General features: G+C 45.1%; 2 protein-coding genes and 1 non-coding gene across 14 annotated transcripts in view; 1 reads left to right on the top strand and 2 right to left on the bottom strand.

Moving 5' to 3' along the window:
* tshr (thyroid stimulating hormone receptor) overlaps nt 1–6915 on the bottom strand; it is a 27566-nt gene extending 20651 nt beyond the window's left edge. The window contains exons 1-2 of one of the 3 annotated variants that reach the window (XM_005449553.3): nt 6819–6915; nt 5965–6412 (exon numbers count right to left, since the gene is read on the bottom strand). In XM_005449553.3, the coding sequence (XP_005449610.1) occupies nt 5965–6134 (170 nt within the window). In that variant the 5' untranslated portion in view covers nt 6135–6412; nt 6819–6915. 3 annotated transcript variants of the gene reach the window in all.
* trnaq-uug (transfer RNA glutamine (anticodon UUG)) lies at nt 173–244 on the bottom strand. Its single transcript has one exon. It is a non-coding gene; the product is annotated as a tRNA-Gln (tRNA).
* Nucleotides 6894–15940, top strand: part of cep128 (centrosomal protein 128) — a 54954-nt gene continuing 45907 nt past the window's right edge. For 4 of the 10 annotated variants that reach the window (XM_025898964.1, XM_025898963.1, XM_025898965.1 and 1 more), the window contains exons 1-4: nt 6914–7625; nt 8334–8420; nt 9185–9305; nt 9458–9576. In XM_025898964.1, the coding sequence (XP_025754749.1) occupies nt 7452–7625; nt 8334–8420; nt 9185–9305; nt 9458–9576 (501 nt within the window). In that variant the 5' untranslated portion in view covers nt 6914–7451. Of the gene's footprint in view, nt 7626–8333; nt 8421–8817; nt 9076–9184; nt 9306–9457; nt 9665–13399; nt 13489–15940 lie in introns of those variants that run through there. The other 6 variants (XM_013268837.3, XM_013268839.3, XM_025898962.1 and 3 more) reach the window with 4 other exon arrangements.

The raw sequence follows: 15940 nt of genomic DNA on the forward strand, positions 1-15940 counted from the left end.
GAAACATCTTGCATGGTTCTACTTAAACATCAATGCATGGATGCCTATCTACAACAATTTACCCAGGCTGGTCCCGAAACAAAAACCTGAACTCAAATCCATCACATACACAGTCACACAAAGTACCACATGCAGTGAAATGCTTGTGTTGGGGGGGTGGGGGCGGGGGAGCAGGTCCCACTGAGATTTGAAGTCAGATTGCTGGATTCAAAGTCCAGAGTGCTAACCATTACACCATGGAACCACCATGTTCTGCGTTTTTGGTAGAGTCAGAACGACTTTGACGCTAACGTAGTTCAACAGGAAGACTTTTTCCCATCTGCGGGCGGCACATATCTTTTTGAGACTCTTCAGAGGGGACGTGTCATCCTGTCACGATGTTGTACCTCATCAAGCAGGCTAGATTTATTGAGAAAGTATACAAAAAATATTTTTAGGGACCAGTCGGTGACTACCTAGAGACCAGTTGAGACCACCTGGCAAGACAAACTCTTTGCAAACTTCAGCAATCAGTAAACGCCAAAACATTTAAACGGCAAAGTGATTGTCAGGGGGTCGCCCACTCCTCGCTAGCCTTATGTGACTGGGGCTTAAACAAAACTACGAAATGGGCGGCGGCTACATCCAGGCACATCGAAAAACAATATAAAAAAATAAATCCATTTGTGTCCAGAAACACGCACATTAATAGAAAGGGTGTTGTAATTATTTGCTAAACAAGATATGTGTTGACATGTGCTAGTACATGAAATGTGTTATTAAAAAGTGCAGTTTAGCCTTTTTGACATAAATAAACTACTTTGCTACTTCATAGTAAATAAATGAGTGATAATAATCATTAAATCTTTGCACCAGGGCATCACCTAAAATGTTCAACCTTTTCTTTAAGGACACTTGACCTTGCAAATAAAAAGTGTTATTTCTTTCCTTGCTGGAGACTTTATTGCGGTGGACTTCGGAATCATAACATAATAATAGAGGAAAGGGATTAAGATGGTATCCACATGTGTTGCTGTCATGTTATATTCCAGGCTCATGGGATGCACATTTAGAGTTTGTTCCACCACATCCTGCCTCAACTAGCAACAGCGTACGCAAGCATTTGGGGAAAAGAACATGACTCAGCCAACGCCACCATCTTCACGCACCTTTGGTTCATCAGGGGAACAAAAGACTAATTCAGGGGCTGAGATTTGGCCGATGAGTCCGCATCACGCTCACACGTGGAGCGGGGTTGTCAGTCTGCAAACACGGGCGCACGGCACTCTGCACACGCTCTGACAAACTCAAACAAACACAGCGACACAGAGCAGACCCTGACACCAAACACCCCACTCAGGACCACGCAGTTTCACCGCCACACTCCAACCAGAATGCATTTTCCCTCAGGAGTACAGGGAGAAGACCGATGAGGCCATCTTGCAGGGCTTAAGGAGAAAATTACGACCCCAATTTGTCATTTTGGATAGAAAACCTAAAAAACAAACAGGTTGGGAATTGACTTTGAAGTGGGGAGAGGCCACATAATTCACAGTGGTGTCAGCGCTCGATTGACAACATAGCTGTGTTTACTATGAGCTCTGTCTCATTTTGATGTTTAATTTTGTGCGGTGGCTGGTAGAGGCTCTGTTACATACTGTGCTACAAACCTTTCTCCACATGGAATCATTTTAAAAAATAAAAGATCTATAAAAACGCAAGAGTGTCCACTGCAGACTTGCTTTCTGACATTTACTTGCTCAGTTTTGTCTTGCAATAGACAAGGATAGAAGCGCTGTTGAAAAAGTGATTTGTTTTCTCATAAACACGTGCAGAAAATGCACCAGTAACAATTTCCATTGCATGACCCATTGGTAGAAATGAATGGCTGGTAAATTGTCAGCGTTTCCATTAATCGCATCTCATCACGTTCAACATCCTGCTTTTTCTCCTCTCACATTAATCAGGGTGCTCATCTGTTACCATTCAGCAAACGGCATTAGGGTTTCACTGTGAGGCGCTGTTTTATTAGACGTCGACTTATCACATGTTTAAACTCTGATAAAAAAAAGAAAAGAAAATTCTGAGGTTTCTGAAGAACTGGAACTGCTGCGTTTCCATTGAAGTGTTTTTCCCTCTTAATTATTCGCAAATGGAACTCTCGGGGTGTTTGAAAAATGTGCTGTAAAAGGTAAATATTGTATTTGAATGCAACGTCCAGACACAGGCGGGTGTCACGCTAGGCAGGCTTTTCAGCACGCCTGTGCTTTTCCTTTCCACCTCTCAGAGTCCCGGTGACACATGGAGTAACCTCCACACACAAAGGACTCTAAACTCCAAGTATCCACATGTGCACTCTCGCATACACACACGCTCAGACGGCTGCTTTGCAGTCCCATTTCGTTTTGTGGGAACTTTTACACGTTGTCCCGCACAAAACTATTTTTAAACAAACTCTTATGCTAATGGATAAATTAGTACAGAGAGCTTCAAGGCTTTTGCCCACAATGGGACATTTTATAAAAGGTCATAGCTCGCAGCTTCACAGATGTCTCAAAGGAAAGCTTGAGAAGAGTAAGTAACACACTCGATTGCTTTCTGGCAGAGATGAACAGATTGTATGGCTAAATTAATACCCCAGCGACTTCAGCTTAACTCTGCCCAGTGAAATGAAGGTCTGCAAACCAGCAGTTCAAAGGTTCATCAATTACAACTTAAGACTGTAAAATATTAATAATATAAATAATGATATGGTTTATTTGTATAAACCATACAAAAGCTCTACTTTGGTCTCTGCTTAAGCTAAATTTCCTGGCATTAAGCTCTTTTACGCTTCAAAAAGCATATATGAATATTTAATTCTGAACTTTCAATTTCCCAGTTCAAAATCATGTAATGTGTGCTTTGAACTGAGTTTTGACCCTAAAATTAATACAATTTTTTAATAAGTACCATCCCCTATTATAACATTGCTATAATGGCAACATATGTACTAAATTGTATTGGTCTAACTCCTGAATTTCTATCACGACAGTTTCTAAGGAATAGAAAACCAAATGGTGAAAGATGTCTCTGGCAGAAGCCACGAGGCGAAAGGCCAAAATAAACGCAGAGCTGGACCTAGTTGGAGTCGCAAAAAGTGGACAGTACTGGCCTGACGAGGGCAGTGGGGGGATTTGTTCCTCTGTGTTTGTCTAGGCTATAGGAAAATCAAACTTTATCACACCTCATCTGCTGGAACATCCCGCTCAATACCCGGTCTATTTTGGGCTTATTTGGCAGATATTTTTATCAGGAGCGCTGGCAGTGCTAGGCTGGGCAAACTCTGAACAGGAATGTGAAGAACATTGAGGACATCGATTCACGTGGACATATGAATTGAAGCAGTGATGGGGAGGTAATTTTATGTGATGGGTGCTGATGAAGGCAATGCAAAGTATTTGGAATTTCGAGATGCAGGGACGCTCTAGTAACTGTAAGTGAGGAATGGGGATTATCACGGCATAGCACAGAGACTTCTCCTGAGCTTTAGTGAACACCACATCAGGGATAGTTGGAAGAGGAACAGTTTGAAATATCAAATTAATAACCAAATCATAATGTGTAAACATCACCTTTTATATCATAGCTTACTAGAAAATGTGGATTTTTCAAGTCCATCATGAAATGATAAGAACTCTGAGAAGGTGTGTTTACACCAGGCTGCTAACATGCCCAAATGCTAACATTTCCATACTAACAATGGCAATAGATGGTAGAATTAGCATGAAACTGAAAGAGATAAGAATTATATTTATATAGTGAGTACTGGGGGAAAAAAAGAAGAAAAAGATATGTATATGATGATAGTGGACACATTATAATCGTTCGCTTCCCCAACACGTGTGGTAGACAAAGAGAGTACATCAGTGTTGTTGAATTGTAGCCAACTGACCTGTGAGAGCAAAGTGCGGAAAAACTTCAAAAATGACATTCATAGTAAGCATTCAAAGTAATAACCTATAGCCCAGTAAAGTCTATTAAGTCATTATTAAGTATTAGGTATAGTAACTGTTGAAGTACAGTGCAAATCCTACAAAGTCCATTTACAAACAAGGTTGGTTTTTAAAAATTATTACTGAAACTAATGTTTTCTTTCAGTATTTACCAGGTCAGAGTAACTACCTGGATAGAATCACTTGTCAAATCTTATTAAAACTGCTAAAAAGTATGCTGACTTTACCCAAAAATAAGGTCATAAAAAGCTTTTGCCACTTTGCTGTTACAGAATTATCTCAAAGATACTTTGAGCACCATGTTTCTCCGTTGATGTCTCCGGCATATTATTTAATTTAAAAAAAGTTCCAACTTGGTTATATTCCAGGTCAACATTACTAAAATGCTGTACATCTTGTACAATGAAACGTTACTGTGTGCTGATTTCAGTGGAAATACCCTCTCTGATGAGGGGCATGTGTTTCCATCAGTCAAGGCCACAGCAAACGGGTCGCTCTCTATTGCATAATTTTCACCCTCTACTTGAGCAGTTTGGGACGTGTAAAAGCCCTGCTACATTTTTCAGAAGTGATCCTGATGAATTACATCATCGGCTCCCAGGACAGATTTTGTTGGGGTCTCAGATAACAAGATGACTATCGTACTTTTATTTTATTTTATTTTATTTTTTTTTTTAACTTTTTACAGTCAGCACATGATTGCAACAAACTAGTATAATTTTGCTTTGCTTCATTTCCCCACTAAACTGGGATTTTGCCAGACAAAGCAAGATATTTAAAGATGTCACATTGGGCTCTGAGAAAATATTAGGAGAAAACTCCACTTTTATTTCCCATTTCACAGACAAGACAAGCTTTAGAAAAAGCAGTGCGCAGAAAATTGATAATGAAAATGATGATTAGTTGCAGCCTTAGCTGGCAGTAATGCTAGAGGAAACACTGTCTTTGCGAAATGAAAACAAGTGAGTGAATTTTGGCTTTTAACAGTATTCCTGTTATTGATGATACCATCACCACTGGCGGTTTAGCACTGTATATTAATACAAGATACACACAAAAGAACATTTTAAAGGTCAAAGCAGAAAGTGAGCAAATTTATGTGAGGAAGTATGGGCCTGTTATTGATTGCTAAAACAGTTCTTATCACCAGAGAGCATCCCTGTTGTCTGCAGGACATTTGTGCCGTGCAATGGTGTCACATACAGGACCCTAACCTGAAAGCTGTCAGTACCTTGGTAGCCCAAACCCTCCTCAGACGTCAGTGCCAAGATTATTTCTTTCTTCCTCCTATCTCAAAAAGTCATACAGCTAATTTATCAGACCAAAATAAAAGAAACTATGGACAAAGGCACACTCGATGTGGTATACATATAGCCTAGTCAGCAAATAAAGATCCAGCCATAAAGGTGATTTCCAAATATTCCAGTGCAGATATGATTATTTTAAGACAGAGTGTAAAAAACAAATATTACATTAAAACTGATTAGCATGAAATTTTAATATTAAACCAAGAGAGGTTTTCACGTCTGTTTTGAGACGTTCTGTTTATATTATTTGTATAGTTTCAGGTTAAAACTGAGTCGTTTTAAATAAAACCTACTTGAATAATTTTTTAAAAAATTGGAGTCATATTAGTTCACAATTAATTCTGTAATTGTTAAATGCATCTCCATGAAAAATGAAAATGTCAGTGTTCTTTTTCATATGTTTTAAGGCTTTACACTAAACAAAAAGCCAAATACAAGTGACACAGACAACTGCAGATCACAGTAATGCTATAACAGACAAAAATGATACCTTGAAAATGAAAGAATAACTACTTAACAACACAGGCAGTCTCAGGATCCCCTGGGTGCACTTTGGAATATTCATGCTATTATAATGATTTTTCCTCGGGGTTAGGAACACTTTACATTCACAGTGCTTGGAAGAAGAAAAAAAAAAAAACAGCAGGATTACTTTCACAGACGCGTCTTGAACGCCTACTTACAGCGTCTCCGTGCTCGCTGGGAACCTAGGGAGAATATCAATGTCAAAGCAGGAGATAGTGAGAGTCTTCCACTCGGAGCACTCGCAGACGGCAGGGCAGGAGTCAGCCTCAGATGCAGTGCTGATAGGGAGGGTGACGAGCGTAAACAATGCGCACGTTATCACCTGCATGCTGGAGTGCTGCTGCACGCTGGCAAGTGTTGGGTTTCGATGGTAGTCCCCCTGAAGTCCACAGCCACAAAGACTTCTACCAGTTTGAGTCAAGCTGTCCCTAATAGCCTGCGCTGTTTGCTGTTTTTCATGAATAATCCTTAGGGTGACCAAGTGGAGCTGCACTGCACTGTTGTGCACAGTTTGCTTTACTGGGCCACAGGAGTTTTCTGTGAAGCTGGGGATGCTGTAGGAAGGGCAGCTGCGGCTCTGGTGGGTTTGGAGGTGGTCTTCAGCTGCTGGAGGGGAGGGTGAAATTATTGAGACAGTCTGGTGTTGTGCAGAATGTAGTCCACCCCCCTTCTTGACTGGATTTGCAGGAATTTTAAGTTTTGCTCATAGATAAACTACATTTTTACTCAACTTTTTTGTTCGTTGTAATTCTGTTATAAGCACATATTATTATTATTATTATTATTATTAATAATAATAATAATTATTAATAATTATAATAATAATAATAATTATTATTATTAATAATAATAATAATAATAATAATATACAACTTAAAGTATAATTTATACGTTTTTAATACAACTTTTTTTTTAATAGCACCTTGTGGTTTTCCGTATGAATATGGACAAAATTTTCTTTTTTCCCCCTTTTCTATCCTTGAGGGCGGCAGCACTGGCGCAAAAAACACACCTTTGGACAATGTAGTTCTCAAATAATAAATTCCCACACTGCTCCATGATGGGCAGCCTACACTTCCCGGCGTTCCTCAGAGTTGCTCTGGTCCGTTTGTTTTGCTGCTCAGACGCGGCTAGTTCAACTTGCCACAGCACGGTGAAGCTGAGGGTTGTTCTTCCGCATAGCGTGAATTCAACTTCTTCTCTTTAATTAGCATCTGACGGTAGCTTGTATTCCATCTGATTCTGCTTTGTAGTTTTTGTTTTGTAGTCTTATCGCAAGGTTAAATTCATTGGCTAACGTTTAGTTAGCTAGCTGGCTAACGTTTACAGGAGTTTCCACTTGTTGCTAGCCAGGAGGAGCATCGCCCACAACAATGCCAGGATACCCTTGGTTCTCGTGTTTTCCTTGACAGATATCTCAGTTTCCTTATGTGTGGTCAAAATAATGGTGACACGGCTCCCATGTGCGATTGTTGTGACAGAGTTATCAATTGTAAAAAAAAAAAAAAAAAAGTTTACAGGCATCCCATTTTCGTTGTTAATCTGATTAACGGTACACTTAACAGCGTTTTCCGCTGATGAAAGTAGTGCTGCTCCATACTTTGCGAAGTCAGCCGTTTACGGTGTCCGCTCCTCGTCTCAAAGTATGGATATATCCAGCGACTCTGACTCATACGACAGGACCCCGGACCACCGGTCTCGGCGGCGTGAAGCCCACCGCAGACCTGGTCGGGAGAGGTCCAGAGGCAACGGGAGAGAAGTCGTCGGGCGAACCGTAGACATCTCCGAGAAAATCAGCACTCTTGCAAACACCTTACAGGTACTTTACGCAGGTTTGCGTCATAGAAAAGACACGCTATGTGGATCTGTTCAGGGTTCACCTGCAAACATTCACCTGTGTTGTGTCCCCAACCATACGACCAAGTCAGGTGTTGGGAGATTACAAATCACTTAGGCATAGGTTTTTATCTCATCACAGGCTGGGAACACACTAAACAAAGGTCTGTCTTTTTTCAGCAAATTTTCAGTATCATACTCTTTAGTTACTGCATTCAAAGGATGTTTATACACTTTTTAAATCTAGGTTTTTCCATCAGTTTATGGTTCAGTTGTTATTATGTAAAAGAAAAAAAAACAATGCAGTGAAGCTGTTCCTTGTGTTTGTCGTGATTCAGAGTGCTCCTGTTTTTGTGTCTCTTCTTTGGAGAATTAACCCGCTTAATGGGCATGTGTTCCCTATTTACATGAGTAATAAATGGATACCAGTAAAGCTTGCCACAAAAGATTTAGTGTTGGTATAAATTCATAATTAACGTTCATAGTTTGGAAATGAAAAAACAACCACTCGTGTCAGAGACATTATAATTCCTCTGTGTCTTTCATGTGGTTTTTTTTACTTGTGGTTTCCGGCTAATGAAAGCACCTGTATATGTAATAAAGTGGATGGATGGATAGCTCTGTATGTATAGCCTATTTTGAATCCTTAACACATTTCAGCAGTCTTTAACTGGAAGTGTCTTAATGGCAGGACACCAGCAGGAACTTGACCAAAGTAGACAAGATGCTGGGTCAGTACAGGGAGCACACAGACGACCAGGCTGAAGCCATGGCACTGGTGAGATGCCTGTTCTCTTAGATGTCTTCTATTTTATTTTATTGCTGTACTATATATGTTAAGGCTGTTTTACTCTGCTTTATTTAGCTATTTTACGTTATAGAACCATTTTCTTGAGCTTAAATTTGTACTTAGTTTAATTTTAAAAATTATTTATTTAGAATTTGATGATCGATGCCTCTTTTTTCCTTATTTAGATAGTTTGTTTTGTTGTCCTTTATTTAAGCTGTTTTGCTGTATGTTTTAAGGCTATTAAAATACAAGAATTGCCCAAAGTTTGTGATAAATAAAGCACATCTTAATTCTAACAGTTTCACCAACTAATTTATGCCTTTTTGTTCAGATGTTTTCAAGTGAATGACACTCCCAATTTTTTTGCCAACTATATGTTTATTAGATCAGTTTCTGCTGACAGCATTATACATCAGTATACATAAGGCAATCAACAAGGACAAACTATGGAAAAGAAGGAAAAAAAACACAGAAAAATACAAAAATGGGGAGTGACTTCTTAGGGGTCAGTTTGCCAGTTGAACCCAATTATCATACACAGCTGCATTGGGCCTTTTGTAGCAACACTAAGCAGTCAGAGATGGCTGGTTAGAGATGGATCATCAGATGATGCTGACAGTGAGGTCAAATCCATTCTCTCTAGGTATCTTAAGAACGGGCCTCAAATACGACACTCCCATTTTTGCTTAAAAACAACAACACAAACTTCTCTCTCTCTCCTTGTAAGTCATTTATACTTTTTCATGCATCAGCTTAGGGAGAACCTAGAGGAGTCAATCAGCCAGCTGCAGACACAGAGGCGATCCAACGAGGTTCAGAGCTCCTCAGCCTCCACCCTGCATACCAGCGACCTGGAAGCTTTCTCAGGATCAGGTATGAAAAAAATGACCAGTAGAACCAATGATCGAGTTTTGTTTAGTAAATCTTTTTCAGAGTATGAAAGTGTCCGACTTCCTGCTATATGTTAATATTGTTTGTTAGTTTGCAAAGCAAACCTCTGATAAAATGTATGCTTGTGATTTCAGAAGGCCAGCGTTTCTACCCCACTTCTCCACTTAAGGATTACACGAGCCCTCCAGGAAGGAGGAAGAGGTCTCAATCTGCCAATGTTCGCTTCAAGGATACCAGCCTGGAAGGAGACGGTGTAAGGAACAACAGTCCAGCTAGTACTCCGCTTCATTCACGTTCAGCATATTGCTACTAGAGGGCATATTGAGTCAGCCTCGCTATAGGTCAGTGGTTCCCAAACTTTTTTTGCCAGGCCCCCCTTTTTTACAAGAAAAATGTTCGCGCCCCCCCCCCCCCCGGGAAAAAAAAATCCTCCAAACACACACACCCATATTTTGTTTACAAACTCCATTGCGGTTTATTTCACACCTCAAACATTTAGTAAACAATTAAGCAAATACAAGTAAACGGCAATAAATTACAGGTAGTAATAAAATATACTACTAACTCGTTTACGCTACGTCCACACCTACACGGGTATTTTTGAAAACGCAGCTGTTTCTATGCGTTTGGGCTTTTCGTCAACACGTAAACGGCGTTGCGATTCACCGAAAACAGATTTTTTAAAACTCCTTTTTTGCGTTTACGTGTGGACGAGGATTACAGAGTTCGTCACGCAACGTCAAAGGTATGTGCCTCTTTTCACGTCACGCTGTGCGCCACGTTATTGTTTACATGAGATGAATTGCAGAATGGCAGATAGAGACAAAATACTGTTAATCTGACTATCTGCAGGTTTTACACGCTTACATATACACACGCAGTTACTGTCCCTGCATTTAGAAAGGCAGAGGCATCACGGTGTAATTATTTTACGTGTAGTTGTTTTTTTTCCTGTGTAATAATTTTCAACATTGCTGTCAATACATTTTTCAAAAAATGCCTCTCTGTGCAAAATGGGTTTAAACACATAAACAGCTGTGGGATACTGTTTGTCCGTGATTTGAACCGGGGAACAAATTACGGCAGGATCAGCCTGATATTATTTGTATCCCACTGTAACTTTACTGCATAAAGAGCTAACATGTCCAAAATGTCAGGAGTAGTTAGTTATTACAAGAAGTGTTTGTGAACTAAAAATCAAGAATGTGGGATCCTGTTTGTCCGTGATTTGGAGAGCCCAGCGCTGCTCCCGACGCAGGGAAACTAATTTTGCAGGGGAGACCTACCTTGGCACTTGTGCAGGTGAAGCCAAAGGGAAGATATGCTTCACCATATTTTCCTGTCTTTGGCTTGGAAACATATTTGGCGATGCTTCATCTCCTGCTTTTCGTTTATGTGGGAGCCCCGTCAAAAACCTGTCCACAGTGTCCAAGTGCTCTTTTTTTTTTCTTTTTTCTTTTCATACCGCGCCCCCCCTGCAGTGGCTCTGCGCCCCCCCTAGGGGGCGGGCCCCACACTTTGGGAACCTCTGCTATAGGTAGATACATAGTCCAAAAAGTTACTTCCCTTTCAGTCGATTCACTCGGTACAACACATAAGTATGGGATATCACGCCCTCGCGTGTCCTGGCTGAAGAAACCTTTATTCACGCCTTTAAGGCAGATGACGTGTGATGACACGTGCACGGCCCCACCTGCACATATAGCCGCTGTCATCACGGTCATCCCTCAGTTCTTACACTCTTCACCTCGCTGAGAACACCTCTGCTGAGTTGGGCTAGCTAGCTGCTGCTAGTTAGCTCCGTTGTCTGCCGACTTGAACTTAGCTTAACTGCCCCTGTTGGTGTTAGCCTCCACCGCCCAGTTGGTGTGTAGGCTGCCCGCGGAGCGCTAATTTCAAGTTTTTCCTGTGCAGCGTTTCGCTTTGCGTTTTGGAATGGACTCCAAACCGAAGCGAGCAAAGCAGAAATCTTCGGTTCGCCCCTGTCCTCAGGGATGTGGTTTCTGTTTGCACGACAGCGACCAGCACGATGCCTGCCCTGTCTGCCTGGGGATCGTCCACGCTAGGAGAGCGTTGACGGAGCCCGAAGCCTGTGGGTTTTGTCGCCAGCTCCGGCGCTCGACCCTGGAAAGACGGGTGACGTTTGTGGAAAAAGTGCTGGGACGCTCGGCTGTCGCACGGCATGACCCTCTCCTTTCCGAGTCTGGAGCCCCGGCTTCGTCCGAGTCCGAAGACGAGGATTTTCCGGTCGATGTCCCCGCAATTAGCTGGGCTGACCACATGGAATATGTTGACGGGTTAGCCGATGACGAGCCGGAACCATGCAGGAGCGCTGACGGGCTTCAGCCTGGGTTGAAGCCCGCCAGCGCTCCCCAGGAAGACGATGACGTGCTGGACATCGGCCTGGACATCCATGGTTTGTCGGAGGATGAGCAGGAGAGCTCATTGTCGGCCCAATGTGCCGCCGCTGCTGCGCTGGCCGGCCACGATGACACCTCTCTTTTTTCCCTGTTTCACTGCGCTGCTGAGAAGCTGCAGGTGGATTGGCCCTCTCCTCCGCCAGCTCAGAAGCCGTCGCGGTTCGCGGGTTTTTTCCTCCCACCGGAGCCCGCAACGGCCAAAAACTGCCTTCCCATGTTCCCAGACTTTCTCTGCGAGCTAACAGCATCATGGGACAAACCTCTGTCTACCCGCGTCACTGTGCCCGGCTATGGACAGTACATGGATAGCATTGGACGGCGCCGAGGGGGCTGGCTTAGCTAACCCACCCCCTATGGAGCCGTCTCTGGCTGCTTATCTGGCCCCGTCCCATAACCATGGTGTCGGCGGCCCCGCAACTCTGCCGTCCAAGCACTGCAGATTTTCTGCGTCGCAGCTGGAGAAGATTTATCGGGCTCAGGCCGGCACTGCTCGCGCCATGAGCTCCGTCACCATGCTCCAGACGTACCAGGCAATGTGCCTGGCGGAGCTCGGATCGCTGGTTCCTGATGACAGCCCTTTGGCACCTCTTCTTAACGAGGTCAGAGTCGCCACAGATTACATCCTCCGTGCGTCTCGCTGTGCAGCGCTCTCCCTGGGCAGAGGGATGGCTTCGACAGTAGTGGTGCAGAGGCACCTGTGCCTGACCCTCTCTGACGTCCCGGATAGGGACAGAGCTGTATATCTGGACGCACCAGTGTCTGCGGCTGGGTTATTCGGACATTCACTTGAAGCCATTCAGGCTAGATTCGATCTGAGGAAGAAGCAGACGGAAGCTCTGCGCGACATCATCCCCAGACGTCAGCCCAAGCCCAAGCCCGCAGCTAGCTCTCACAGGCCCGCCGCTCCTCTGCCGACTGGCAAGAGACCGGCGCCCACTGCTGAAGTGGGTGCGCCGCCAGCGAGAGCACATCCTCCGGCCCGAGCTCCACGCCAGTCGGCCTGGAGCAGAGGCCCACCCTCGGGCCCCCAGCGGGACCCGACGCCCAGGAGGAAGAAGCCTCAGCCCTCCTAGCTGTGGTTTCGAGTGGAGAAGGGGTCCAGCAGCAGGGAGACGCTGCTTTTACCCCTCTGTTGCCGCCCAAGAGGTGCCGCTTAAGTTCTGTTCAGGTTGTCAGCCCCAGAAGGCGCTGCACTTTCCTAACACTGTCTCCCAAGCACAAAACCCCTGCACACAAAATGCCTCAGGTAACTCCCTGTTCAGGTGTGTTAAATGTTCAGGTGACCACATCAAGTGTTCCCGCTGTTTTTCTTTGTTGTGCCCCAGAAAAGGTGCCTCCAACAAAATGTATGAATGTACATGTTCCCATGTTATAATCAATAAAGAGTGTTGTTTATTCTCAAACAATCACAAATGCTCAGCCTGCGGGCAGAATGAGCCAGGTCAGGCAGGTGATGCAGTCCCCTGCAGACACACTGGGGGGCGACAACGCCCCGCCGACGGTGCTGCAGGTCAGCCGGCTGGCTGCTCACTTCCCTCAGTGGCGCGCTTGCGCCCCCTCTCCGTGGGTGCTGCAAACCGTTGCCATGGGTTACCGGTTGCAGTTCCGGGTCAAGCTGCCTCGTTTCCAAGGAGTCGTAAACACGACTGTCAACACCGAGGCGGCCATGATACTCAGAGAGGAAATAAAGGCGCTATTGCAGAAAAGAGCAATACGAGTGGTCCCCGCTTCGGAGACAGACAAAGGTTGGTACAGCCGCTATTTTGTTGTTCCGAAAAGAGGGGGAGGGCTTCGTCCCATCCTCGACCTGCGAGTCTTGAACACGTATCTACGTACGTACAGGTTCAAGATGCTAACACTCAGACAGCTCTTGAATGCAGTCGGCCCGGGAGATTGGTTTGCGACAATCGATCTAACAGATGCTTATTTTCATGTGGCTATACACCCGAAACACAGGCAGTTTCTGAGGTTTGCATTCGAGGGCGTAGCCTACGAATACCTAGTGCTGCTGTTCGGGCTGTCGCTCGCTCCTCGCACCTTTACGAAATGTGCCGAAGCAGCGCTAGCGCCCCTCAGAGAGAGAGGCATCCGCATCTTAGCCTACCTAGACGACTGGGCTCTCGTAGCTTGCTCCAGAGAGCGGGCGGAGACACAGCTGTCACTGGTTCTGTCACACATTCAGACACTGGGGTTCTCTGTGAACTTTCAAAAGAGCTCGCTCATCCCGAGTCAGCAGATTTCTTTCCTCGGTTTGGAAATATGCTCGCTTTCCAGCCGCGCACGTTTGTCGGAGCACAGAGTGGCCGCGTTTCATCGCTGCCTCGCTCAGTTTCAGCTGGGACGCAGACTGCGTTTCCAGACGATATTACGCTTGTTGGGCATGATGGCATCTATGATCGCTGTAGTGCCACTTGGACTGTTAAAAATGAGAGCGTTTCAATACTGGACTCTCTCTCACCGCCTGTGTGCATCGCGTCACCTCCGGAGGAGGCTGCCGGTAATCGCGTCTTGCATGCTAGCTGTCCGTCCTTGGAGGGAGCCCAGGCTGCTGCGCTCTCTTCCCCTGTTGAAGCTGTCTCGCTCTCTGCTGTTATGGTGCAGTGTTCATTTTCTGTCTCTGAGAGCCACCCATGTCCCGGGCCACCTGAACCTGGGGCCGGACCTTCTCTCCAGGGGGGTCCTCTGGTGAGAGAATGGAGGTTACACCCTTTAATAGTGGCTCAGATTTGGGATCTATTTGGCAAGGCGCAAATAGATCTTTTTGCTTCCAGGGTAAATACTCACTGCCCCCTGTTCTTCTCCATAATCGACCACGATGCACCCTTGGGCTTGGACGCGCTAGCGCACCAATGGCCAGACGTGCTCCTGTATGCATTTCCCCCAGTGGAAATGATATCTCCAGTTCTAGAGAGAGTGCGTTGGCATTCCCTCTCTCTGATTCTAGTGGCCCCTTGGTGGCCCACAAGGTCGTGGTATGCAGAGATAATCAGCCTGCTAGCAGCGAGTCCTTGGCAGCTTTCTCTCCACAGGGATCTCCTCTCTCAGGCGGGAGGAGAAGTGTTTCATCCGCGCCCAGATCTGTGGCGCCTTCATGCTGACCTGCTGAGAGGCTAAACTTGATTGCTAAGGGTTTGCCACCCAGTGTGATAGCGACAATCCAGAGCGCTAGGGCCTCATCTACTAGAGGCTTGTACGCTTACAAATGGCGAGCCTTCGAGCAATGGTGCCAGGACCGCCACACTCTCCCATTTCAGTGCTCTATTGTGGATGTTTTGTCATTCCTGCAGGAGCTGCTGGATAAGGGCCTTTCATTTTCGACAATTAAGGTTTATTTAGCAGCTATATCTGCTTGTCATATTGGCTTTGACGGGGTGACACCAGGTGCACATCCCCTCGCCATACGTTTTCTGAAAGGGGTTCGCCGGCTGAGACCCGTGCTTAAGTCCAGTGTCCCTGCTTGGGACTTGTCTTTGGTGCTGGAGGCCCTTTGTAGCCCCCCGTTTGAACCCATCGAGTCTGTGGATATGAAATTTCTTTCATATAAGACTGCATTACTTCTCGCTTTGGCTTCGGCAAAGCGAGTGGGTGACCTTCATGCGCTGTCCGTGCATCCCGCCTGCACACAGTTTTCTCCTGATGGCCACAAGGTCATATTGCGTCCAAATGCTGCCTATTTTCCCAAGATCATGCCTGCATCTTATAGCTCAATGGAGTTTGAGTTGCTGAGCTTTTGCTCCCCTCCTTTTGCATCTGAGGAGCAGAGGAGGATGCATTCTCTTTGTCCAGTGCGTGTACTACGCACCTACATTGAGCGCACTCAGAATGTGCGTTTATGTGATCAGCTGTTTGTCTGCTTCGCCAATCCAAATAGAGGTAGATCTCTGTCCAAACAGAGGCTGTCCCACTGGATTATAGAAGCTATCTCACTGGCATACGGCACCAGAGGTCTTGCTTTGCCCCACGGGGTGAGAGCTCATTCCACCAGGGGGATGGCAACCTCATGGGCTCTTTTTAAAGGGGTGCCTGTAGCTGATATTTGTGCGGCAGCTAGTTGGGCATCACCGCACACTTTTGTGCAGTTTTATCGGTTGGACGTTACAGCCCCTTCGGTGGCTCATACTGTCCTTTCTGCTGGGTCTACCACTCACTAGGAAGTGGTGGCCCGATTCCGGTTCGGTGGCTGCTCTGCGGGGCGTG

The sequence above is a fragment of the Oreochromis niloticus genome, linkage group LG15, assembly GCF_001858045.2.
Source record: "Oreochromis niloticus isolate F11D_XX linkage group LG15, O_niloticus_UMD_NMBU, whole genome shotgun sequence".
NCBI lineage: Eukaryota > Metazoa > Chordata > Actinopteri > Cichliformes > Cichlidae > Oreochromis > Oreochromis niloticus.